Source organism: Geotrypetes seraphini, chromosome 14, assembly GCF_902459505.1.
Source record: "Geotrypetes seraphini chromosome 14, aGeoSer1.1, whole genome shotgun sequence".
Taxonomy (NCBI): Eukaryota; Metazoa; Chordata; class Amphibia; order Gymnophiona; family Dermophiidae; genus Geotrypetes; species Geotrypetes seraphini.
In genome coordinates this window covers 72,970,458-72,996,698 of record NC_047097.1, presented here as the reverse complement: position 1 = coordinate 72,996,698, position 26,241 = coordinate 72,970,458, and the positions used below count along the sequence as shown (strand labels likewise).

Genomic DNA, 26,241 nt, shown 5'->3' with positions numbered 1-26,241 from the left:
AGTCAGTGTTCGAAGGCGTCTTTAAAAAGGAAACCTTTTAACGCTCCTTTAAATTTAACTCTAATATGAATTGGCAGTGAGTTCCAAATCATAGGGGCAGTGACTGAAAAGGTGGGTGCTGATGATCTTTAGTGAGTAGCATATCTTAACACTCTTGGCAGGTCATGCGGTATGAGAAGTTTATCTATAAAGGCCGGATCCTGGGTTTTGAATACTAAGATGACAATTTTGTATAATATTCACTATGGGATCAGTAGCCAATGGGCTTTCTTTAAAAGTGGGGTGACATGGCCTTATTTTTTTTAATTAGTCCATCAAATTATTAGGAGAACCATTGATCATCCCTGGAAGTGAGCCATGACAAAATGATCAACGTTTTGGACAGGTTGGGGAAGCCCTGCTTTAAGGTCATGCCTTGACAAATTTTCTTTCATTCTAGGAGTAAGCCCAAAAGATTTAGAAGCCAGTGGCTGAGACCTCTCACTTCTTCCTCCAACCCCCATTGTCTCAAACAGAGCTTGAGCGGGAAAGGGAGAGGCATTTTATCTGAGGTCTGCTGTTGGGGCCTAGTTTGCTAAGACTCTGGTAAAAGAAATCTTAGTGCATATGTGCATAGAATTAGCAGAAGCCATCAGCCTCATTTCCCCAAGTGGAATCAAAAGTAGATTTAATTGTGGCAGCCATTTTGAGAGCGGAGCCAGCTTGGGCAGGCCAAACTGTGAATTGTTTTTGCCCCATTTACGCCACTAGACAACCAGTGTTTGTAAGATAGGCGAGGGGGGGGGAGGGGAGGAGGGACAGAGAGTTGAGCTACAGGATGGTGCTCAACGTTTCAGTTTCCACTGAAAACACAGGTATATTTTCAATTGAAACAAAAAGAATGCCAGAAACCTTTCAGCCCAGTTTTGGAACCAGATTTGGTTGGCCTATAATAATAATAAGAAAAAATAGGGTGGCAAAATAGTGGAACCTTCTTCCAGTGCAATTGAGAAATATCCCCTCTTAGGAGAGTTTCCTTAAAGGCCTGACAACCTATTTGTTTGCAGGATATCTCATTTTCCTCCTCCTTTACAACGCCGTGTTAGCATTTTTAGCGCCAGCCATGGCGGTAACAGCTTAGACGCAGCGGCCAGTGCTAAAAATGCTAGCATGGGTTTGTAAAGGTTTATTTATTTATTTATTTCAAAATGTATACACCGCCTAAAAACCTAAGCGGTTTACAAACATTCAACATGATTAAAAACATTCCAAAACACATACAATAAAAAACCAAGTCTTAACACTTGCGCTGCTGTCCAACTCCACACTCACAAATAACTATCTTTAAAAGTTTAAAAACCTATTTGTTTGCAAGATATCTCATTCACTAACAGATGAGCAGATCTTCTATGTGTTAGATTGTAATTGCTGGTGATGGCTAGCTTCTTATTAATGGACATTTTTCTGAACTCCTGTTGGAGTATAGTAGCAATTTATAAATATTAATTTAATGTAATATAAAAGTAAATTTAAGTATAGGTAGTATAAGATGAGCCATCTTGCTAGAAGTCATAGAGCAGATTATAACCAGAATGAAGACAATCAAAAATTAAATGAAGCCAGGCCAAAACAGTAGGTTTTCGTGAGGCCTCTAGACAGATGTTCAGAGGGTAGGGGTTAACACCTTGAAGCAAGAATCCCCTACTGCAGTCTAGATGTATCTGGGAGGGAGGTGAAATGAGTAGAAAATGATGTGGCTCAGTGGTTAAAGGCACTTCTTTCATCTTCCCAAGGTGGCGGGTTCAAATCCACAGGAAACTGAGAGATGGTCAGGTACCCCAGCACATATTCCTATTTCATGAGAGAAGCCACTGCTTGCCCTGAATCGGTGGCATGGAATGCTGCTACTCTTTGGGTTTTTGCCCAGTACTTGTGACTTGAATTGGCCTCTGTGAAGACCATGGGCTTGATGGACCATCGGTCTGACCCAGTAAGGCTATTATGCTCTTATGTGAGGAAGGAAAGGAGCTCAAAGAAACCAGATCACCCCCACTTTCTTGTAGCAGAACTGGCCAGCATTTTGGAAATGTGGTGGAATGCCTCTGAAGAGTGGGGGGAGAGTCATTTTGGCATCAATAAATGAGCCCCAGAAACAGGGCTGAGTGAGAAGCTGAAGAATGTTACACTCTGTATAGTGTTGGTGTTGGGCTAAATAACTTGTGAGTGCTGAGCAGTCCTGCTACAAGATAATGTGAGAGTTCATTTATTTTTCAACATTTGGATATTGCAACTATGTTTGGTATCTGTGAATTTTTTAGAACCTTAAAAGCATTTGTTTTAAAGTACCATTTGTTCACATTTGCAATAATAATATATTGAAGGGCATACGACTGGATATGTCCAGTATACAGTATATGTGTTCTGACCGTGTGACGTGCATATTTCAGTAGGTCATATGACCAATAATAGTTGACCCTGAGCCCCTTTATTTCTCTTTATATTTAAATATAATGAAGCTGTTCAGTATTGTGTTTCAAGATACTATTTTTGGATCCCACTGTAATTTTCGGTTTGATCATTTTCAAATATTGTTTCCCCTATTTTGGCTTTACCTTTTCTGTAACCCTGACAGCACTCCTTTATAAAGCGCTCTGCAACACTGGAGTTGAATGAATCCTCGGTAACTCTCTTCTGTCTTGCCATCTTTGTCTTTGTCCAGGAGGCATTAAGCAATATGGATGATTATGATAAAACTAGTCTGGAGTCGGCTCTGCAGGGAGTTTGCAATATTGTGCAGCAGGAGTGGGGCTGTGCTATTCCTTGCCAGGTAAAGTCTCCATCGGTTTATTTATGGCACACTTTTGCATATGCTTTCCTAGAAAGCAGTGAGCAAAAGTAGATTGGCTGCACCAGTAAAACACATACAGTATGAAATCCTTGGGTGCCTTGGGTGAATATCTGCCCTTCCCTGTGCCCAGAAAGATTTTCTGTCATTTAGCTTTCCTTGATAACCAAAGTTGGCTTGGAGAATATGTGGCAGTCAAAATAATTCCTGAGCCTCTCATGATGCCTCTGTGCGGTTCTGGTGATCCCATCTCAGAAAGGATAAAGTGCAACTAGAAAAAAGGTCGGAGAAGGGCAGCAAAAAAGATAAAGGGAGACAGAGCACTTCCCTTAAGGTTAGGGCTCTTCAGCTTGGAGAACAGACGACACAGAGAGGCTGTGATAGAAATGGGGAGGAGCGGTTATTTATTCTTTCAGATACTATAGTATTAGGACTAGGGAATAATCTGTGAATCTACTGGGTGAAAGATATAAAACAAATTGGAGAAAGTGTTGTGTGTGCTTTTTTTCCAACACTCAGCAACACAAACTGTGAAAGTTGCTCCCAGAGCATCTAGTGAGGTAGATTTAAAAGAAGTTTGTACAGATTCCTGGAGGAAAAGTCCATAAATCATTATTACACAGTAAGCAGTAAGAAATTGATCCAGCCCTTAAGACATGCCATGCTAGTTAAGGTCACAAGTCAACCAAATCCAGCATTTTGTCTCAGACAACAGCCAATAAAAGTCCCTAGAAGAATCTGGCAAATGCCAAAGAGTAGTTCTTGTGTTCTTAAAGGTAAAAAGCACAGCTTTTTCTGTGAGAAAAGGCTAAAGAGGCTAGAGATCTTCAGCTTGGCGATGACTGAGGGGAGATATGATTGAGGTCTATAAATTATTGAATGGAGTGAACAGGTAGACGTGAATCACTGTTTATTCTTTCCAAAAATATAAGGACAAGGGGGCATGCAATCAAGCTACTAAATAGTAAACCTGAGAAAATCAATGTGTAATTAAGCTCTGGAATTCATTGCTAGTAAAAGTAGTTAGCTTAGCAGAGTTTAAAAAAGGTTTGCATAATTTCCTAGTATAAAAGTTCATAAGCCATCTTTAAGATGGTCTTGAGAAAATCCAAGCATATTTCTAGGATAAGCAGCATAAAATCTCTCTTACATATCTGTCAGGTACTTATTGGCCACTGTTAGAAACAGGATACTGGACTTGATGGTTCTTTGGTTTGTCCCAGTATGGCAGCAATTGTGTTCTTATGTACATTCTAGTTCAGCTTCTAGTTATCACGTGACTTAGTACAGAGTGGGAGGTATTTACTCAGAAATGTTTGAAAGCAGTGATAATCGGTGGTAAAAACTGACAGTAACTATAGGTGAGGCAAAAAGAGAAACCCCTTAGAGAGTTTTGCCATTTTCTCAGCAACCACTTTGACTCTCAACGAGAAATTTGATGTGCCTATTTAGTCATATTTGCAGATTACTATTAAACCTAGCCTAATTTCCTTAAACTACAGTATGTTGATGTTACTAGTTAGCGATTTTGCTTATTAAAAATGTTCAAGCTGAAACACAGTAAAATATCATCATTCGTGTGATACAATGAACAAAGTCTCTAGGAATGCTCCCTGTCTACCCCCAGCTTTAACCACAGGCCTTCAGTCGCTATTCAAGTCCTGGTATTCTGCGACCTTGTCAATTGGTCCCAGATCATCGGCAGCATTTCCTTGTTTGTGACTTTGGGTGGAGCTTCTGATAGCTCTTCAGTATTACTCCACAGACAAAAAAAGTCTACCTTACTGTGACATCATTAACAGTTGTTTTTTTCAAATAATAGCAGTCTTACAATGCAGAGTCCATCCAGTCTGCCGTAAAGTCTCACACATGTCATGTTACTTCCTAAGTTCCTCTATAAGATCTTTCCCTCCTCCCCCTGCGATAAGCAAGATTTATACTAGGATGATAAGAATATTTTTAAACATGCGAAAATCACTGAGCAGTCACACAAAAAAGTCTATAATTTTACCTTTTAAAGATAATCTCAATCCATTCACCACATAAACATAGATAGTAACAAGAAATAAAGCTGTAAAATGTCATTTTGAAATTCCAAGCAGTTGCTGAGAAAACAGTAAAGAAAAAAAAAATCCAAAACATTTTGGGCCTGTTTTGCAAAGCCGCGCTAGTGGCCCCGAAGCCCATAGAGATTTAAAGGGTTTGGGGGCTTCAGGACTGTTGCCGTACGGCAGATGCTAGCACAGCTTTGTAAAACAGGTCCTAAGGGTTGCTATTTTTTCTTTTTTTTTTAACCTCCGATGTGAAATGGGAACATAAGAACATAAGAAGTTGCCTCCGCTGAGGCAGACCATAGGTCCATCCTGCTCAGCGGTCCGCTCCCGCGGCGGCCCATCAGGCCCATTGTCTGAGCAATGGTCTATACCTATCTATACCCCCAATCCCTTTTTCTTCTAGGAATCTATCCAAACCTTCTTTGAAACCTTTTCTTTTATTGAAAAGATTTATATCCTGCATTATCTACCATTCTGAGTGGTTTCCAAGTTACAGTCCTAATAAAATGCAAACAGGAAATACTTGTAATATTCTCATTAAACAGAAGCTTTTCATCATATAATCTCAAGGATACGAAACCCTAAGGATAGAATCCATGCTCAGAGGCTTTTGCAAATAGATAAGCTGTAAATATGAAATCATCTTTTTTTTTTTTTTTTTAAACTCCAATGATAAAAGAATTTCACAGTATTACATCAGCCACTGTAGAAAGAGCGCTCTCGGCGTCTGCAGACCAACCTAATGAAAAGTAATCGTTTATCAGCAGAACTTTGTGACTATGTCAGTTGGTAAGAATGGAGCAATGAGCAATCCATTCATTCAAGACCCTATCAATTGGCAGCCAGAAACTGTAAATGGCAATCGTCATTCCTTACTTGTGTAACCAGTCGCCATCCCTGGGAGTTAGGTCTGGATTTCTGTGATGAGTTTAAAAGAAACGGGATGACTCAGCGCTCTTGATTCTTACAGGAAGCTAGTGTCGGAAGTATGATGAGTACAGAAAACTGGAGCAGATCTGAGATGTAATAATGTTCATTGAATCTCATGAGAGCTTTTCCTAAGTCCTTAATGGCGATCCCTTGAAATTTAGATTGAAGAGAGGTATCCAGACCTTATCCGCAGTGGAACTCTTTTCATAATAGTATCCTAGTGCAATTTCCTGGCAATCTGATATATTGTTTAATGAGAGCTTCTATAATGCTGCTAATGGCTGGGGGAGTCAATTCAGAGAGGTTTATGAGCTTTATAATGGTGTTACAATACAGAGTTTGCATTTCCTGGGTTGGTTTCTAAAACAGTTTGCTTTTTTCCAGGTTGTGCTGGTAACAGATGGATGTTTGGGTATTGGTCGAGGATCCCTGCGCCATTCCTTAGCAACGCTTAGTCAACGAAATGACAGTAACCGGTTTCCACTGCCTTTCGCCTTCCCTTCCAAGCTCTACATCATGTGTATGGCTAATCTGGAGGAGGTGATTACCTCAACTGCTCTGAACCCTGCTGGGCTGCAGAAAATGAAATATAAATATGTCTGAGGCTTTCCATGTGCAGCACAATGGTCCGGATTCTATAAATGGCATCATGATCTGCACCGATTTGTATGTCAGTCACGCAATGGCGCCATTTACAGAATTCGGCTGGAAATGTAGTCCAGGGTTTTCAAGGCCTACATACCTGTGAAGAGAATCGCCACTACAGAGGTGCCTACTGACGTTGAAAGGTACTTCTGGCGTTACCCTTCGGTGCCTCTGTAATTGTGGTTCCGGCGCAGTGTGTGGAGGCACCGTTTAAATTTTTTTATGACATTTTAATTGCTTATAAATGATTCAATCATTTATTGCATCAGTTAAAGGCAATTAAAGCTTGCACGATTAGGACGCCTACTGGCGGCTAGTTAGAAGCTCTGTTTATTGAATTTGGGCCTGTGTATATAATCTACTGTGCCCTCATAAGCCCTGTTCACACAAACATCTCGGTGCCATTAAGCCAAGATATGCCCATGTCAATGACAAGTTTAAAGATGTCTGTTCCCTGTTTCAGAAGGGGTCAAAACGTCTGTGTCCTAAAAAATTGCTGTCGGGAGTTACCACATGAGGATGTGGAAAATAGCTTCTACTGAGCAGTACTCCACTGGAGGGATTAGAGAAGGGGTCGCACCCCCCCTTAATCTCCCAGACTGGCAGGGGAAACTGGGGCAGAAACATCCTGTAGCTAAGTGTTACGATTGCAAAGATAACCAGTTATGTTCTGGCTTTGAATCCATTGATATTTTTCTACACTGGAGGTTTAAGCTGCATACACTCGGTGGCTTGATAGACTGGTCTAGTTCTTACGAATGGGTAATATGCCTCACTGCTACCAGTGAGATAACTTGTATATCAGTAGAGCATCCCCTCTTGCTACTCCAGTGGTAAGGCTTTTCAGCTCCCCTCGAAGCACTGTTGGAACTTTGTTTGTGGACTCCTGGTTCCCCTTTTTGTGCCAGATAGAACTTGGGCGGGTTCTGTTTGGGGATATTAAACCCGGCGGGTCTTGTGCTGGGTCCCTCCCCCTACCTTCCTTCACCCCCACATATTTTTGTAGTGGGCCTCAGCAGGCAACCTGGCCCCCTGGTTGGTCATCCCTCCAGCTTTGTGAGCTGTGGAGTCTGTTCTGACCAAGTAAAAAGATATAACAAAAAAAATCCTGAGGTGTGCCAGTCTAAAGGGCTCATTTCCCTTTATAACTTTCTTTTTTTCTGTGTTTTTTCTCAACTAACCGGCACTTTCTTTACAGCTAGGGTGGTTTTCAGCACAATGAGATCTTTTAAAGGGAAAAAGTGCTCCTTGTGCTCCAGGCGCGAGGTACTCGTGGCCGGCCAGTGCAAGCCGGAGTGGTGGGGAAGCCTCGTCGGCAGTGGATGCCGGTGGCCAAGGTACCCCGCCGCATGTGCCTTGCGGTTCGGCTTTGGATCGTGGTGAAGCCTGAGTTTCCTCTGGCGCCCACACAGGGGGTTACCCAGCTGCCGACGGTCAGGGAGCACAGGATTCACTTACTACCGATTCGGCTGAGGATTCCCTTTTCGTGTCGGCCGGTTCCTTGGCGTCAGCATCAGGAAAGTCCCAGGCTTTTCAGACACGACAGGCCGCAGGAGCTCCTATTGTGGCAGTTTCAGGTCCAATTTCGGTGGGAACCTCCTCATTCATTTCAGTTACCTCAGGTGACCTTCCCCCTGTTCTGGAAATACAGGGGCAAGGTATGTCAGGGTCCCCTACTGGGGCAAGGAGTCCCTTGGGCCGCCAGGGGTCTTTTCCCCTGAATTTATGTTAGCACTTTGTAAAGCTTATGTGCTGACCGCAGGAGGTTCTGTGTCCACTCTGGGGGTCTTGGGGGGGGGCTTTACCCTCGACATCTTCCCCTGTGTGGCCCCCCACAGCGGCGGATTTGCCCCCTCTAAGTCTTGGGGACGATGGCGGTTGTGGGCCCACATGCGTCCTCTTCAGTATGCGCTTCTTCAGAGATAGTCACCTCAGGCACGGTTTGGACCACTCTGTTCTGCTTCTGGGCTTAGCTCAGGGCAGTCTTCGATGGTGGCTCCAGACCCCCCACCTTGTACAAGGGGGGAGTCTGGATCAGCCGCAGTGGACGGTGCTGCTCACGGATGCCAGCCTTCTCGGTTGGAGAGCTCAGTGTCTAGGTCACTCAGCTCAGGGCACCTGGTCCACGGAGGAGGCTGGTGTCTGTTATAGCAACAGGTGGTGTGATCTGATTCTTTGCAGATGAAGCCTAAATGAAGTATCAACACTAAGGGATCTTTTACAAAGGTGCGTTAGGGCCTTAATGCACGGAATAGCACGCGCGCTAGCTGGTACCGCCTCCTCTTGAGAAGGCGGTAGTTTTTCAGCGTGCGCTAAAAATGCTAATGCACCTTTGTAAAAGGAGCCATAAATCCTGTCAATTACAGGATTCGAGCTGCAGCTGGCAAGACAGCATGATTTCAGCTATTTAAAAATAAAGATTAAAATTTAGAAAAATAGGTCTTTGGGGGAACTAGCAATGAGAGGAAAAAGTGTGCAAAAAGAAATAGTTTTTGGTTTTTTATTTGCAAATTGTGTTTATAAAAGTACAGTCTGTGTGTGTATGTATGTATGTATATATATATATATATATATATACACACACAGAGAGAGAGAGAGAGAATATGAATACCATAATTGTCCCTTTGTGTTTATAATGGGGTCTTGGTGTGTTTGCTCTGTGTACAGCTGCAGAACTCTGAATCCTTAGACTACCTGGAACGTCTGATTGATTTAAACAACGGGGAAGGCCAGATCTTCACTATTGATGGACCCCTCTGCCTCAAAAACGTGCAGTCCATGTTTGGGTAAGTTCACTCACTTCCTTTCGCTAGTGTGCAAACAAATTTTGTTAACTTACTGTGTTTCTATACTGCTACCTTTTATACTGAAGCTCAAAGCAATTTGCCCTCTTTTTCATAATTATTATAATTCCCCGTCACGGTACAGGTGGTTGTTGTTGGTAGGTGCCATTGACTCGTGTTCGAGTGCTAGTGACTTGATGAATTGCAGATCTAAAAAGAAATCGGTTTTGTGTTAGTCTGAAAAGGTCATTCCCATAGTTGTTTTCAACGTGTCCAGCCATCTGATTGCAGGTTGCTCTCTTTGTCAGCCGAGGGAGATCTTGCCTCACCAATTTGCTTGACTTCTTTGAAGGTGTGAATAAACATGTGGATAAAGGTGAGCCGGTTGATATAGTGTATCTAGATTTTCAGAAAGCTTTTGATAAAGTTCCTCACGAGAAGCTCCTGAGAAAATTAAAGAGTTATGGGTTAGGTGACAAAGTTCAGTTGTGGATTAGGAATTAAGATATCAGATAGAAAACAGAGGGTAGGGTTAAATGGTCATTTTTCTCAATGGAGGAGAGTAAACAGTGGAGTGCCGCAGGGGTCTGTACTGGGACTGGTGCTATTTAACTTATTTATAAATAATCTGGAAATTGGAATGACGAGTGAGGTGATTAAATTGCAGATGCCACTAAACTGTTAAAACGCATGCAGATTGTGAAAAATTGCAGACGGACCTTAGGAAATTGGAAGAGTGGGCATCCAAGTGGCAGATGAAATTTAATGTGGACAAATGCAAAGTGTACACACTACAGTTACCGGATGCTAGGGTCCATCTTGGGGTTAGTGCCCCCCAAAAGATCTGGATATCATTGTAGACAATACGCTGAAACCTTCCGCCCAATGTGCAGCGGTGTCTAAAAAAGCAAACAATATGCTAGGAATTATTAAAAAAGGGATGGTTAAGAATGTCATAATGCCCCTGTATCGCTCCATGGTGCGACCTCATCTGGAGTATTGCATTCAGTTCTGGTCTCCTTATCTCGAAAAAGATATAGCGGCACTAGGAAAGGTTCAAAGAAGAGCAACCAAGATGGTAAAGGGGATGGAACTCCTCTCGTATGAGGAAAGACTAAAACGGTCAGGGCTCTTCAGTTTGGAAAAGAGACGGCTGAGGGGAGATAGGATTGAAGTCTAAAAAATGAAAACTGAATGACCTCATTAAACAGAGCCTTTCATAGCATGGGACTGACAGGGTGCAGAGAGCTTGGGGTATGGACACAGGAGTACTGAGACAGTAACCTCTAAGCTCATACCTTATCACCGCTAGGACCACAGGACTGAAATCCTGCCATAATCACTGACTTAGAAAGCAGAGGGAACAGAGGTGGAAATTCTGGCAGATGCCACTTGCCATGTGAATCAGTGGAGGATTTTTATTACATTTTTCTTCCAAGAAAAGTAGATAAGAGTTGCCTTACTGGGTCCCAAGCACCTAGCTAGATTCCAAGAAGTAAAACAGATTTTATGAAGCTTATCCTAGAAATAGGCAGTGGATTTCCTAAGTCTATTTTAATAATGGTTTATAGGCTTGTCCATTAATTTTGGCTTTTTGGAAATCAATATAGGGCCAAATAAATTGTTTGTTGGAAAATCCCTTGGCATTATCCTATGATACTGTTTTATTTGGCATGTCAATGAGGGCTAAAGGCCAAACTTCATCTAAGAACAATAGGCTATTACTTATTATGACAGGTGTTGCTATCCAACAAATTACAAGCAATTGGAAAAATTGGAAGAGGCTTAACTATAGTTTTTGGTAGAATTCCTTATGTCATATGTTTAAAATGGAAAGAACGTTAGCCGCACAGAAAGGGAATTTCAAGAAATTTCAGGAGATTTGGGAACCATTAACAAAATATGTGAATGTTTAATTATTGTTTTTTCCCTTTAAAAATGCACATCCGGGAGGGAGAGGATGATGATAATGAATTTTAGTGTGTAGATATGGGGTCCGTGATAAATATGTTAAGTATTGGAAAATGTGAATGATTAGGGGGGAGGGGGGTTTAATTCTGACATGGGCATTATTAGAGTATTAAGTGTGATATGGAGTACAAAATGTTGTATTTACTGTTACACTTACTGTACGTTTTTAAAAGAGAATAAAGAATTGCAAAAAAAAAAGAAAATTAGCCAAACTTTAAAAAAATCCTCCTAAGCTAATGGATTTTACCATCTTCTCTGGCAATAAAGTAATATTTTTTTATTGCACTAACTGAGATTGTTATAATTCTGTGTGGTGCAGTCTTAGTTCAGTCTTTAATGCACAGCCAGTTACATTTTCATGCATTATACTTGCAGAAAGAGAAGTTTGTTAGGAAAAAAGCTCTTGAAAAGAGGGAAGAAATGCAGTGTGAATGAGTTCCTCTTTGTTATTGGTCCTAGAAAATTAATTGATCTGGCATATACCCCCTTCCATGCTGTTCTGAAATGCGGTCACTTAAACTCAGATGTGCAAGTCTTTCCTCGGCCAGAACCGGTCATCATAGATGAGGAAATTGAACCCGTCCCCAAGCATATTAATACAGGTAAGAGGTTGTCTTGTTTGTTTTAAGGAACCTTTCAGTTCATTTTACGTATATGCTCGAATATAAACCTAGATTTGGGGCCCAAAAATGGGGGTCTCGGTTAATATTCAAGTCTTTCCCCCTCTCCGATCCATCGTGGGCCTCTCCCTTTGCCTACCTTAAGCCCTGCTGGTCCAGGAGTGAGCCAGGGCTAGACCAATCCTCCTATACTCCTGCCCCGTGTAATCTCACTTCTCAAAATGAAGATTCACCCAAAGGTACTCTTTAAGTAAGTGTATTCCCTTTCTGTCTGCAGGCTCACAGTCTAACTTATGGAGGGATTAAGTAACTTGCCCAGAGTCACAACGGGCAGGCTGGGATTAAACGCACAATGTTTCAAGTTCAAGTTTCAAGTTTATTGGTTTTTGATATCCCGATCATAAAACAAATATCTGACCGGTTAACAATAAAAAGTAATTTTTTTAAAATAAAGTAAAAACTAGTTATAGGTGTGTTGAAATATATTGGTGAAACATATTAGACATATACAGACAGACATGACTGTGGGGTTAAAAGAAAAGGGAGGGAAAAGTTACATAAGATAAAAAGAAATGGGGAAGAGGGGAGGGATGAACATAAGGACAGGGGTGCTTGGTATGAGTGGTATGCTCAGGAATAACTGAAATGTGAAAAGCAAGAAGTAGGACTTTTGGTATAAAGGTAGATAAGTAGATGGTTAGAAGAGATTAGGATTTATTAAAGGCATCTTGGAATAGAAAAGTTTTAAGATTAGTTTTGAATTTAGCTAAATGGGTTTCATCCCGTAAGAGTTGGGGGAGAGAATTCCATAGCGTAGGTGCTGTTACGGCAAAGTTAGTCTTTCTTGTATAGTATGATTCTTTTAGGGAGGGGATAAAAAGGAGTTTTTGGTCTGTAGATCGTAGAGTACGGGGAGAGCTTTGAGGGATTAACAGTTTGTCTAAGAATAGTGGCAGGCGAGAAAATTTGATTTTGAAGACGAGTAGTAGGATTTTATAGATTATACGGTGTGTGACTGGGAGCCAATGAGCCTCCTTAAGAAGCGGAGTAACGTGTTCGAATTTACCTATTTTGTAGATGAGTTTAATGGCGGTGTTTTGTATGATCTGCAAACGGCGTAGTTCTTTTTGAGGTAGTCCTGAGGCAACAGCCCTAACCACTAGGCCACTCGCTCCCACAGTAACCTTGAGTTCCATTTATATTCCAGTCGACCTTTTTTGGGAGGGGGAGGAGTTACCTTGGTTTATATTCTGATATTTATATTTGAGTATATACTCTTAAGTAATAATAATCCTTTATTTCTTTTATTCCGCTATACCAGAAGTTCGAAGCGGTTTCCAACAATTTAAAATACAAACTAAAATATTGTAATGAGTAGACATCACTTTTTATGGGAGATTATATTTTACACATTGGGGGGTGGGGGGTGGTATATTTTCCATTGAGAGTTTGTTTTTATTTCTTTAGGTAGGGCGGGAGGGAGGGGATTAATATTTTGATTTAGATGATTTGGAAAGATGTTCAAGTGTTGTATTGAAAGTATAATGATTGTATTTCTGTACACTTATTGTCTGTTTGAAAATGATTCATGAATTTTAATTTCAGTAGGGTGGGGGTTGGGGATATATTCTTTTGTTCTTGATGATATGATTAAGATTTTCAAGTATTACATTGAAATTTAATGGATATATTATTGTACACTTGTTTATGATTTAAAATGAATAAAGACGTTTACAATCTTAAGTGTAATAAAGTCTATAAAAATACATCTTTTAAAATCAAAAGTTAAGATAATAACATAGTTTAAATGAAACAGTGGTAATTAAGGAAGGGCCATTGATAAAATCATGAGATTCAAGTAAGTTATGGCCATAGACATGATTTAGGATTGAAACTTATCGAACAGATGTGTCTTTAATTGTTTTCTGAAATCAGCATAAGAGGCAGCTTCAACTATGAGTTTACCAAACCATATACAGTGGTACCTCGGTTTACGAGTGCACCGGTTTGCGAGTGTTTTGCAAGACGAGCAAAACATTCGCAAAATCGGCGCCTCGGAAATCGAGCATGGCTCAATTTACGAGCGCCTCCCTCCGTGATCCGGCACCCTCCCCCCCCCACGATCGTTGGGAGGGAAGGGATTAAATTTTATGCATTTATGATGATAATAGAAAGAATTTCAAATGTTTTGTAAAAGTTTTCAATGATGTAATTTTGTGCACTTGTAAGATTTAAAATGAATAAAGAATTTTTTTTTAAAAAAAGGATGGTCTTTGGTTGCGTAGACAGTTTGAGATAATGGAAAATCATTTAATCTTTGAATTTTCCCATGTGCCCATTATTGTCAGCAGAGATATTGCGTAGAAAATATTTTAGAGGTTCTAATTTTGAACAATGCTGAAACTATTGTATTTACTAGGTGCTTCTATCTTCCAGGTAGGAAGAGAGACCAGGAGGGTGGGGCGTCAGATAGACATGAAGGATCCTTTGGCTAATTTGACGGTGACGGGATAATTGTGCCCCAGACACCAGCACGCTGACAATTCAGCGCAAGAAAAAAGCGCGCCGCCGAAAAACTTATTTTTAAAAAGCTCCGACTCTTTAACCCCCCCCACTTTAATGCATAGTGTTCGCACTGCCGTTGGGGGGTGGGGGGTGCAATCCCCCACATTGTAGAAAAAACGGAACTTTTCCTGAAAAAGTTCCATTTTCTCTACCCCCAACAGCACCCCTACCCCCAACGGCTGTGCGAACACTGTGCATTAAAGTTCCCCCCCACACCCACCGTTGGAGCTCTTTAAAAATAAGTTTTTCGGCAGCTCGCTTTTTTCTTGCGCTGAATTGTCAGTGCTGGATTGTCAGCGCGCTGGTGTCTTGCGCGCCACTGACTCTGAACCAATTTAACTGTTTTCCTGGAAACAACTCCTGGTCACTTTCTCCTCTGAGAATGATGAGTTTAGTTTTGAAGAAATATTTCCTAAAAAAAAGATTTCATGTTTTGTGGCCAGAAATTGCAAATGTTTCCTGATGTTTCTAGAGCGACCCAGGCCAGGAGAAAACCGTTTCTTTAGTATAAATCTTGGCTATTGGCGTTAAGTGCTACTTTTTTCCTGAAATTTCCAGCCAAATGAATGATTATTCATTTAAAGGTATCTTATGGTTTTGTTTTTTTGAACCTGATCAATTTGAGAGATTCCTGTTGGATAGAAAGGAGAAATTAGGTTCTTACCTGCTAATTTACTTTCTTTTAGCTTCTCCAGACCAGTAGAGGTTAACTTTACGATTGGGTATATATCTAATCATGACCAGCAGGTGGAGACTGAAAACAAAACTTTGGGACAGTATATCCTAGCCCCTCCTCTCTATTTCCCTCAGTCTGCCGAATAGCCAAGCAGAACCAAGAACTGGAAAACAACAGAGAGAAAAAACAATACTCCGAAAGGAGTAACAAATAACATACCCAAAAATGCTGTTGGAAAATGCAGAGGAGAAATTCCCGAAGGAATAAGGTCCCCACAGCTCGCCAGCTAAGCCAGCCGAGCCACAGCCGCTGTTCTTCAATTCTCCCCGGCCCTAGAAAAATACTAGAACCCGCAGCAAAAACCAAAAACTGCCCGCGCAACAGCCCCAACAACAACAACAACAGACAGGGTGGGGACCTCTACTGGTCTGGAGAAGCTAAAAGAAAGTAAATTAGCAGGTAAGAACCTAATTTCTCCTTCTTTAGCACTCTCCAGACCAGTAGAGGTTAACTTTACGATTGGGACGTACCAAAGCAGTCCCTCTCACGGGCGGGACCCCCGAAGGGCCGATACCAGAACACGCTCACCGAACACCGCGTCCCGACGCGCCTGAACATCTACCCGATAATGCCGAACAAATGAATGCAAGGAGGACCAAACCGCAGCCTTACAAATATCCACCGGAGGCACGAGCGACGACTCAGCCCAAGAAGCCGCCTGACCCCTAGTGGAATGAGCCTTGAGAAACTCCGGAACCGGCTTCTGACTCAGAAGATAAGCGGAAGCAATCATCTCCTTGATCCAACGCGCAATAGTAGCCTTAGAAGCGCCAGCCCCCCGACGAGGACCCGCCAGAAGCACAAAGAGATGATCGGAGCTCCGAAAATCCCGGGTCCGCTGCACATAAGCATGGAGGACCCGACCGACATCCAACTTGCGCAGCTGTCGTTGCTCAGAAGAACCCTCCCGACTACCCAAGACCGGGAGGACCACCGATTGATTGACATGAAAAGGAGAAACTACCTTCGGCAGAAAGGAAGGAACAGGCCGCAAAACAACCCGCTCCTTCGAAAACTCCAGGAAGGGAGCCCTACAAGAGAAAGCCTGTAGCTCAGACACCCGTCTAGCGGAAGTAATGGCCACCAAAAAGACCGACTTCAGCGTAAGGTCCTTCAACGAACAGCCATCCAACGGCTCGAAAGGAGGGCGCACTAGAACAGAGAGAACCAGATTGAGATCCCAAGAGGGAATCGAGGGCCTTATGGGAGGCCTGATCAACTTGGCCGCCCTAAGAAAGCGAATCACATCAGGAATGGCTGACAAACGCTGACCTGTCACCAGCCCCCGAAAAGCCGACAGGGCCGCCAGATGAACCCGAAGAGAAGACCAGGCCAGGCCCCTATCCAGGCCATCCTGCAAAAACTCTAGAATGTTAGGCAGAGAAGCGCGAAAGGAGACCACTCCCCGCGCTCGGCACCATTCCTCAAAAAGACGCCAAACCCGTACATAAGCCCGAGAGGTAGAAAGCCTCCGGGACCCCAAAAGTGTAGAGATCACCTTGTCGGAATATCCCTTCTTACTCAGGCGGCCCCTTTCAAGAGCCAAGCCGTAAGACAAAAGGGAGACGGGTCGAACATGGGAATGGGACCCTGCGTCAGAAGATCGCACTCGAGAGGCAGAGGAAGAGGATCCGCCACCAGATGCCTCACCAGATCCGCATACCACGGACGACGAGGCCAATCCGGAGCCACCAAGACCACCAGCCCCGGATGGCGAACAATGCGAAGCAGTACTCTGCCCACTAATGGCCAAGGAGGGAACACATACAACAGCCCCTCCGTTGGCCACGGTTGGACCAGAGCATCCAGACCCTCGGCCAGACCGTCCCTGCGACGACTGAAGAAGCGGGGTACTTTGGCGTTGCCACTTGTAGCCATCAGATCCATCAGGGGCTGCCCCCAAGCACGCACTAGCAACTGAAACGCCTCGGCGCCGAGACACCACTCTCCCGGATCCAAGAAGTGACGACTGAGGAAGTCCGCCTGAACGTTTTCTACCCCGGCAATGTGAGAGGCCGAGAGGTCCAGAAGATGCGACTCCGCCCAAACCATGAGCCGAGCCGCCTCCTGCGCCACCAGAGTGCTCTTGGTGCCCCCCTGACGATTGACATAAGCCACCGCCGTGGCATTGTCCGACAGGACTCTGACCGACTTGCCCAACAAAAGGGAGTGGAAAGCCAACAGCGCCAGCCGGACCGCCCTGGTCTCCAACACGTTGATCGACCAGGAGGCCTCCTCCGTGGACCAGGTTCCCTGAGCTGAGTGACCCAGACACTGGGCCCCCCAACCCAGGAGACTCGCATCCGTAAGGAGCACCGTCCACTGCGGAAGATCCAGACCCACCCCCTGAACTAGGTGAGGGGTCCGGAGCCACCAACGCAGACTGCAGCGCGCCAAGCCTCGCAGGGGAACTGGAACATCCATCCCGTGCCTCTGGGGAGACCACCTCCGGAGCAGAGCATACTGGAGAGGACGCATGTGGGCCCGCGCCCACCTCACCACGTCCAGGGACGCCGCCATCGACCCCAGGACCTGGAGGAAATCTCGCGCCCGAGGACACCGGGACGCCAAAAGCAGGCGAATCTGAGACTGCAATTTGCTCACCCGGGCCTCTGGGAGGAAGACCTTCCCCAAGGAGGTGTCGAACAGCACCCCGAGGTACTCCAGACGCTGAGCCGGAACCAACCGACTCTTGGAAAGGTTGACCACCCAGCCCAGCGACCGGAGAAACTCCACCACCCGAGCCGTAACCCGGGAGCTTTCCTGCAACGACTTGGCCCGAATTAACCAGTCGTCCAGGTAGGGGTGTACCAGAATGCCCTCCGACCGCAAGGCTGCCGCAACGACCACCATCACCTTGGTGAACGTCCGGGGAGCCGTGGCCAGCCCAAAGGGAAGCGCACAGAACTGATAGTGCCGACCCAAGATCGCAAAGCGCAGGAAACGCTGATGAGAGGTCCGAATAGGAACATGCAAGTAGGCCTCCGTCAGATCGAGAGAAGTGAGAAACTCCCCCGGCTGAACCGCCAGAATGACCGACCGCAGCGTTTCCATACGGAAAGAGGGAACCTTGAGAGCCCTGTTGACCCCTTTCAAATCGAGGATGGGCCGAAAAGTCCCCTCCTTCTTGGGCACCACAAAGTAAATGGAGTACCTGCCCGTGCCCCACTCCGGGGGGGGCACTGGAACTACTGCCCTGAGATCTAGCAAGCGCTGAAGGGTCTGGCGAAAAGCCTGCGTCTTCCCCGGAGTCTGACACGGAGAAGCGAGGAAAAAATCCGGCAGAGAGCGGGCGAACTCCAGGGCATAACCGTCCCGCACCACCTCCAGGACCCACTGATCGGACGTGATCTCGGCCCATCTGGGAAAAAAAGTCGCGCAGCCGGGCCCCCACCGGAACCAAGGGGGGCGCCGGCAAGGCGTCATTGTGCAGGACGGGAAGCGGGGGAACCGGCGGAGGGGTTCCCTGCCCCCCGACGGGCCCCCCGAAAGGGCTGCATGCGCTGGAAGAACCGACCCCGGGAAAACCCCGGAGACTGGAAAGAAGCAGCCCCACGCCCAGGGCGATACTTGCGAAATTCCCGCAAACGCCCCCGGGCCGCACCACCCCGAGACGCCGGGCGGGCACGGTCCTCCGGCAAACGGGGAACTTTCGAGTCCGACAGAGTCTGAATCAACTTATCCAAGTCCTCTCCAAATAAAAACGACCCCCGAAAGGGAAATTTAGTAAGCTTAGCTTTGGACGCAGCATCCGCCGCCCAAGCGCGCAGCCACAACACACGCCTTGCGGCCACGCCAAAAGCCATGGACTTAGCCGAGATCCGCACCAAGTCATACAGAGCATCCGAGAGGAATGAGGCAGCCATCTCAATCTTCGCTACCTCCTGATCCACCAGAGACCAGTCGTCAGACTCTCGATCCAAGACCCGCTCCGCCCACCGAAACACGGCGCGAGCGACCAGTCCCCCACAAATAGCCGCCTGGACCCCAAAGGCAGAGACTTGAAAATTTTGCTTAAGGATGGTCTCCAATTTGCGCTCCTCAGAGTCCCGCAAGGCAGAACCGCCCTCAACAGGCACGGTATGCCGCTTGGAAATAGCCGAGACCACCGCATCCACGACTGGCGAAGCTAACGTAGCCCGATCCCCTTCAGGAATGGGATACAGGCGAGCCATGCTGCGCGCCAGCCGAAACGGCGTCTCCGGCGTTTTCCACTGCTCAAGAATAATATCCCGAATATCCTGATGCATAGGAAAAGAGCGGGAAACGGAACGGATCCCTCGTAACAGAGGGTCCCCCACACGCGGAGTCTCCGGCGGCGCGTCCTCAAAACGCAAAGCCGAAGAAACCTGTTGAATAAGGTCAGGCAGCTCATCTCTCTGAAAAAGGCGCACCACGGACGCCTCGTCACTGGAGAACGGGAAACCCGACAACCCGCCGCCAGCTTCCGTCCCCTCCAGAGGGTCCTGGAATTCCTCAGAAGGGTCCAGGTCCTCCTCCAGACCGACACGTTCCTCCGACCACAAATCCTCGTCCCACGACACCCGCGGACGCTTGGACAAGAGAGGCGGCGGAGGGGACGTCACGTCAGACGAGAGAGGCAAAGCCGCAGGGAGCGCGGAGGAAACCCCACCCCCCGAGACCCCCTGGGCGCAACCGGGACCCCCAGCCGCCTGAAAATAGGCTTTGCATAAGGAAAAGAAAAAATCAGGGGAAAAACCCCCCGAGGGTCCCAAGGGACTCCCTGCCACAGCAGGGGACCCAGCAGAAACCTGCCCCTGCTTAGCCAAAACAGGGGGAAGGTCACCTGAGGTGGAAGACAAAATGGAGGGGCCAGACAGAGAAGATGGCGTCTTTCCCGCCAAAACAGCTCCCTCCATAGCCTGCAGCGGCTGAGAGACCTGAATAGTCTCAGCCGCTAAAACAGGCAAGCCGGCATCAGCTGTCAAAATATCAGCTGAGAGGGAATCCTCTAAAACCCGACCGTCGGCGGCTCGGGGAATCCCTCCGTGGGCGGACGGAGAAGACCGGGCTTCTCCACCGTTCCCTGCCGACTCGCGAGGCACCATCGGCGGGGAGCTCTGGGCGCCTGCAGCCGCTGCCGACGGAGCTCCTCCACCGCACCGGCCTGAACACCGCTTGCACAGGCCGGCCGCGAGTGCCTCGCGTCTGGAGCACAATGAGCACTTTTTCCCTTTAGAAGTGCTCATTGCTCCATACGCGACCTAGCTGTAAAAAAGTGCCGGTTAGTTGAAAAAATACAGTAAAATACAGTTTTCTTAAAGGGATACAACCCTCCAGACCAGCACTACCTCAGGAATTTTTTTTTTTTTTTTTTTTTACACAGAACAGACTCCACAGGCTCTCGAAGCAATATGCCTTGCTTGATTTAGGGGGCAAGGCTTACTGCTGAGGCTCCTCTAAAAAAATATGGGGAGGTGGAGGAAGTGGGGGGAGGGACCCCGCTCGTGACCCGCCGGGTTTGACACCCCCGAGGTCGGACGAACCCCCAAACAGAGTCCGTCCAAGCTCCGTCCGGCTAAAAACAGGGACAATAAACCTCCAAACAAATTCCAACAGCCCTACCAAGGGAGATGGGTACAGATCACTCAACACCTGCTGGAGACTGAAAGAAGACTGAGGGAAATAGAGAGGAGGGGCTAGGATATACTGTCCCAAAGTTTTGTTTTCAGTCTCCACCTGCTGGTCATGATTAGATATATACCCAATCGTAAAGTTAACCTCTACTGGTCTGGAGAGTGCTAAAGAACTGATGTTATTTATACAGGCATTTATTTTTAATGATGATTGGAAGATTTACTATTTCTTTCCTTCTCTCTTTTGTTTTCGTTTCCTATTTCAGATTTGGAAATAGTTGGATTTATTGACATAGCTGATATATCTAGCCCTCCAGTCCTGTCTAGACATTTAGTTTTACCCATTGCACTCAACAGAGGTAAGCCAGGACCACGTCCACAGGTGGTATTTCCTCAGGATTTCCTGGGTCTTTAAAGGTCTGAAACGCTTTAGAATTCATACGATACCCTTACCAGTTCATGGTGAGTTTCCAGCAGTGTTTCAGAAGTATGATCAGTCAACAGAGGAGGTCACTCTATACCAAAGGTGCTTATGCTGTAGAGTGGGTTTAAAGATGTGGGGTCATTTAAAAAAAAAAAATGGAAAACATGCATACTTTTAACAGTCCTGCTGCACAAGTTAGATGGCTTGTTAAACCTACAGGACATGGATCAGGAGTTAATAGTGGTTGAGGTGCTGGGCCGTAATTGTTTTGATTCTTTTTTGGTAAATTGTGTGGTGGTTAATTTGTAACTTTTTGTATGTTTTTACTATGTAAGCTGCCTGGGGATAGGTGGGGTTTAAATCTTTTTAAATAAATAAAATAGTGATCACAGTATGATCAAATTCTTCATCACTGGAACGAAGGTGCAAAATAAAATCTTCTGCAGACTCATTTCATTTTAAAAAGGAAGACTAACAGAATGAGGAAATGTATATATACTGTATATATATAAAACTAAAAATAAAATTGCCAGAGTCAAAAGTCTACATGAGGCATGGACATTATTTTAAAAGGCCATTTTAGAAGTCCAGATAAAACTATATTCCACACATCAAAAAAGTCAAGCAGCAGCCAGTGTGATTTCATAGTGAGGTGGAAGAGGTTCTGAAAGTCAAAGGAGCATTTATTTTCAAAAAAATGGAAAACAGATCCTAATCAAGAAAGACCCACTAGTCTAATCCAGCTAGCATTTATGTTCTAAAGTTATAAGTGATAACTACATTTTTTTCTTTCTTTTTTTGCACAGATGGTGATGAATTGGGCCCAGGTGTGACTGAAGACACAGAGGATGAAAACTCAGCTAGTCAGATAGCTGGCAAGATCCCCAACTTCTGTGTGCTATTACACGGCAGCCTGAAAGTGGAAGGGATGGTGGCCATTGTGCAGTTGGGGTACAGCCTTTGAGTTGTCACGTGTCTTGCTGTAAGCTTAAGTGTTGGGGAGTGTAGATGTTCTTGGAGGGTATGCTTGGTAAATATTGGATTCTTAGGATAATGTGAAAATGGGCTATCTCTTTCGTGTTGCATGCACATAAGGCCAGATTCAGTAAATAGTGTCCAAAGTTAGGCTTAATTCTATGAAAGTCGCTTAGTGCTAAGTGACCTTTAAAGAATAGCGCTTAGAGCAGATTCCTTATTGAAACCTGGAATAACTGATGGCAGTTGGGTGCACAAATCCAGGTATTTCATTACATTGTCCCTAATTTCTGGAAACACTTGTGGCTCTCTGTCAAAGAAACATTGGAATCAACGACTCAACAACTTCCACCCAATTATTACACTTAAAAAAGAGTTCAAAAATTAAATACAAAAAGTGGGAGGAAAAGCTTCAGAATTGTTACACTTCTCACCCCTTTCTCAGGCTCCCAAACATGGCTGCCACACAATTACTTTAATTTTTAAACATAGTGTGTGGCACAGTGGTTAGAGCTACAGCCTCGGCAACCTGAGGTTGTGGGTTCAAATCGCACACTGCTCCTTGTGACCCTCAGCAAGTCACTTAATCCCCCATTGCCCCAGGTACATTAGGTAGAGTGTGAGCCGTACATTAGGTAGAGTGTGAGCCCACCGGGACAGACAGGGACAGATGCTTGAGTACCTGAATGTAAACCACTTATGCTATAAGTGGTCTATAAATACTTAAATAAATAAAACATAATCATCAACCTGCCAATCATAGCTCTTCAAAAAATGCTGCCACTCAATTGTAACATTAAGACCCAAAGGCTCTTCTGATTGCAATTTATAAATCCTCTGCTGCTGACACTTAAGCAACATCTTTTTCTTCGCTGATGCCGATGCCAGGCCAAGAGGACAATATACGGTCCATCACAACAGTGCTGCACAATTGGTTCCTTGGTTTAAGACCACTCATTCTCAACTTCAATTGACGTACAATTTAGGACACAGACATGAAATGATGTACACTACATAATCGGTAGTGCCAAAGGGTGAGTAATGAAGCCACCATAACAGCAAGTAGAATTACAGATTAAAGTGATATTCTTAGATAAATGTGATAGTAAAGATTTTCAGAGACTTTTTGTTTGTAGATTGTTTGGTCCTTCAATGCCCTAGAGAATGACCTGGTGACAGAATTTGTCTCCGTTTCCGCTGATAATCAGAGTATGAATGGGCACAACCACTGACCCTCAAGCCTTGCCTTGAAGAATGTAGGTGTAGAAGGACTGAGGTTGAGATGGATGCTAAAGAATGACACAGGATGGTTTCCCGTGGTTATCTGGGACCAGGGACAAATTCTGTCACCGTGTCATTCTCTGCCATGAAGCACCTTTTTTTTTTTTTTTTTTTGCGAAATACTGGCCACCATCACTGGGGCCTTCTTTTGAGAACAGTCTTTGGAAGAGACTTCACTGCTAAACTAGTTTTGAAGAATATTGCCTTATAACTAAAAGATAAATGGTTTTGTAACATTTAAGTTTAAAGGCCACTTGATTGGAGCACTGAGAAATTAGATTTTTCTGAGATACGATATTATATGTGGGAGCTTTTTATGCCTACGAGAGTTAATCCACGGTGTCTATGAAAAGTGTAACAATTCTCGATGGGGTTCTGAGGTAAACCAAACTAAACCTTAAGTTTGTATACCGAATCATCTCCATATTTATAAGATTATTCATGATTAATAACTTTTATATTTAATATTTTTTTACAGTTTTTTCAGTGTAATAATTGGGTGGATTATAATTAACACCTGGGCCTCTCCCCCTTTTAAGTTGTATACTATGAGATTTAGGTGTGGCAACTAGGGCAGATGTGTGCACAACTCCAATAATTGATAGCAATCAGTTGCCTATTTTGTGCACGCATCTGGGATCTGTGCCCGACTTCGAGTGACCTTTGTAGGATCCAGTGAATGGTGTGGTGTTTTATAGCCTTCCCTCTCTCTCTTTTTTTCAGTTCGGAGTGGCATGGAATGCTCTACTCCCAGGCAGACAGCAAGAAGAAGTCTAATCTCATGATGTCTCTCTTTGAGCCCGGTATAGAGCCTCTCCCCTGGTTAGGGAAAACAGCACAGCTGGGGCCTATCTCAGGTAGGAGGCCTGTCCAGCCTGCCCAGTTTCCTGTCTTGAGGCATGCTAAACACCCCAGGGAATCTCTGCCACTTCTTCACAGCTGTTTATTTGGATTTAGCTCACACCTTTTTCAGTTGAGTTACATTCAGATTATATTAGGTATTTCCCTGTCCCAGGAGGGCTTACAATCTAAGTTTGTACCTGAAGGTTAAGTGATTTGCCCAAGGCCCCAAGGAGTAACAGGGGGATTTGGAGCCTGTTTTCCCATTTCTCCTCTATCAGCAGATGGAGACTAAGAACCACTGGCTTCTATGTAACCTATAAGTGAGCTGTGCAGTCCTCCTTGAGTCAAAGTGTTCTCAGTCTCTAGCAGATGGTAGAGGTGGTAAGTCTTTGCAGTCCTGGGGTTTTGGCTTTAGACCTTGTGAGGGTGGTTTCATTTTTCTTCTGCTAGACAGAGGCAGAGGCCTTTGGGGGTCTCCTTGCCTTGAGAGGAAAAACTCGGGTGGCCAGGTCTCTCCTCCTTTCCCCTCTTGCTGTCCGGATTCCTTAGCTGACCTGCTGTATTTTGCTCAGTCAGTTTGTAGTGTTTGGGGGCTCTGCTTGGTTTTTGTTTGTGGGTTACCATCTTTTCAGCAGCCTCCCTCACAGTTATTCTTGGGTGTTTGGGTTGACTCCAGGGTTCTGTAGAAGCCTTTTTTGTTTTGCCTCCTTACTTAGTGGTTGGAGTATTTGCGCTACCAGGTTAAAGCGCTGCTCTGTTTTTGTCCAGGGTTTGTACATTTTGCACAGACGGGGAACGGTCCGCTATGGATGTCTTGGTGGCATGAGGGCCTGTGTCAGCCCGGGCACCTACTGAGCCAGTGTTGTGCTCCTCAGCCAAGGAACTCATGGTGGCCCCGATTTTGGTGGCAACCGGCACCATTTTGCCGATTGTATCCCGGTTGCTCTCCCCACAGCTGAATCTTGTGCAGGTCCATCCCGGGAGCAGCCTAGAGAGGATTTTTCTCTGGATTTCATCCTGACAGTATACAAGTCCTTTTGTCAGGGATTACCCACTTACCCAGGAGGATAGAGGAAATCGAGAAGCATGACACAAATTGTTCCGGCAGCAATGTTTTGAAAAATCAGCTTTCTTTTCTTTTAAGATGCAAAAGATAATCCGTACGGCGAGGATGACAACAAGAGCCCTTTCCCTCTGCAGCCCAAGACAAAGCGCAGTTATGCCCAGAACGTTACTGTATGGATCAAGCCCAGTGGCCTTCAGGTGAGTGTGTGCATCTTTGTGTGCTTTGCCTAGGAGGAGCCTAGTTAACCTGGTTAAGAAATTGGAAGTGTTAAGAATCAGATGTATAAAGGGATTTCTCCTCAGTTCAATCATCCAGGCTAAAATTACAGCCTTATGTTAAGGTTGTCTAGTGAGTTGATTGTAAGCTCTTCAGTCAGGACCTTGGCAATGGTGTGTACATGGGGAGAGCAATGTGGAGATTGCTGATTTTTTTTTCTTGTTATGTCACATAATCATTATTCTTGTGACTGAAAATGGCACATTTTGCTTTCTGAAGTGCTGTCTTTAAAGAGATTTAATGGTTATAAGTTGTTCCATTAAGGTTCTGGCAAGGATCTGATTATATCTAAGAATGACGGACTTTAGTGTTTTATTATCCAGGAACTAGACATCACATGGCATCAAAATCCTGCTTAAGTTGTTTTACTTGGCAGATAAGAAAAAGTACAAAAGTTTCATTCTGATTTACGTTTTATTCTCTTGAGAAATTTTAGTGGCTAAAGCATTTAAAGGCTCCTCTTTCTGGTCCCTGTGTGGAGAGTTGCAGAATGGCCTTCTGGGAGGAGGTTCTTGACGTTGCAGTGTGTGTACATATTAGGACCTCCAAAAAGCTTATGAAATTAGCAGAAAAAGAGGAGGTTGGAAAGCCCAAAATGTATATTTTTTTATGTATTCACTTTTCCCAGGGGAGCTCAGAACTGTAGCATTT

The 26,241-nt window shown here is 44.8% G+C and overlaps 1 protein-coding gene across 3 annotated transcripts in view; it reads left to right on the top strand.

Annotated features, from left to right (window-relative positions):
- The window catches only part of INTS14 (integrator complex subunit 14), a 32,855-nt gene that overhangs the window by 1,544 nt on the left and 5,070 nt on the right, over window positions 1-26,241 (top strand). For 2 of the 3 annotated variants that reach the window (XM_033920056.1, XM_033920057.1), the window contains exons 3-10: window positions 2,699-2,806; window positions 6,193-6,348; window positions 9,121-9,239; window positions 11,667-11,809; window positions 20,992-21,084; window positions 21,956-22,100; window positions 24,129-24,262; window positions 25,393-25,511. In XM_033920056.1, coding sequence (XP_033775947.1) covers window positions 2,699-2,806; window positions 6,193-6,348; window positions 9,121-9,239; window positions 11,667-11,809; window positions 20,992-21,084; window positions 21,956-22,100; window positions 24,129-24,262; window positions 25,393-25,511 — 1,017 coding nt within the window. The remainder of the gene's footprint in view (window positions 1-2,698; window positions 2,807-6,192; window positions 6,349-9,120; window positions 9,240-11,666; window positions 11,810-20,991; window positions 21,085-21,955; window positions 22,101-24,128; window positions 24,263-25,392; window positions 25,512-26,241) is intronic. The other variant, XM_033920058.1, reaches the window with a different exon arrangement.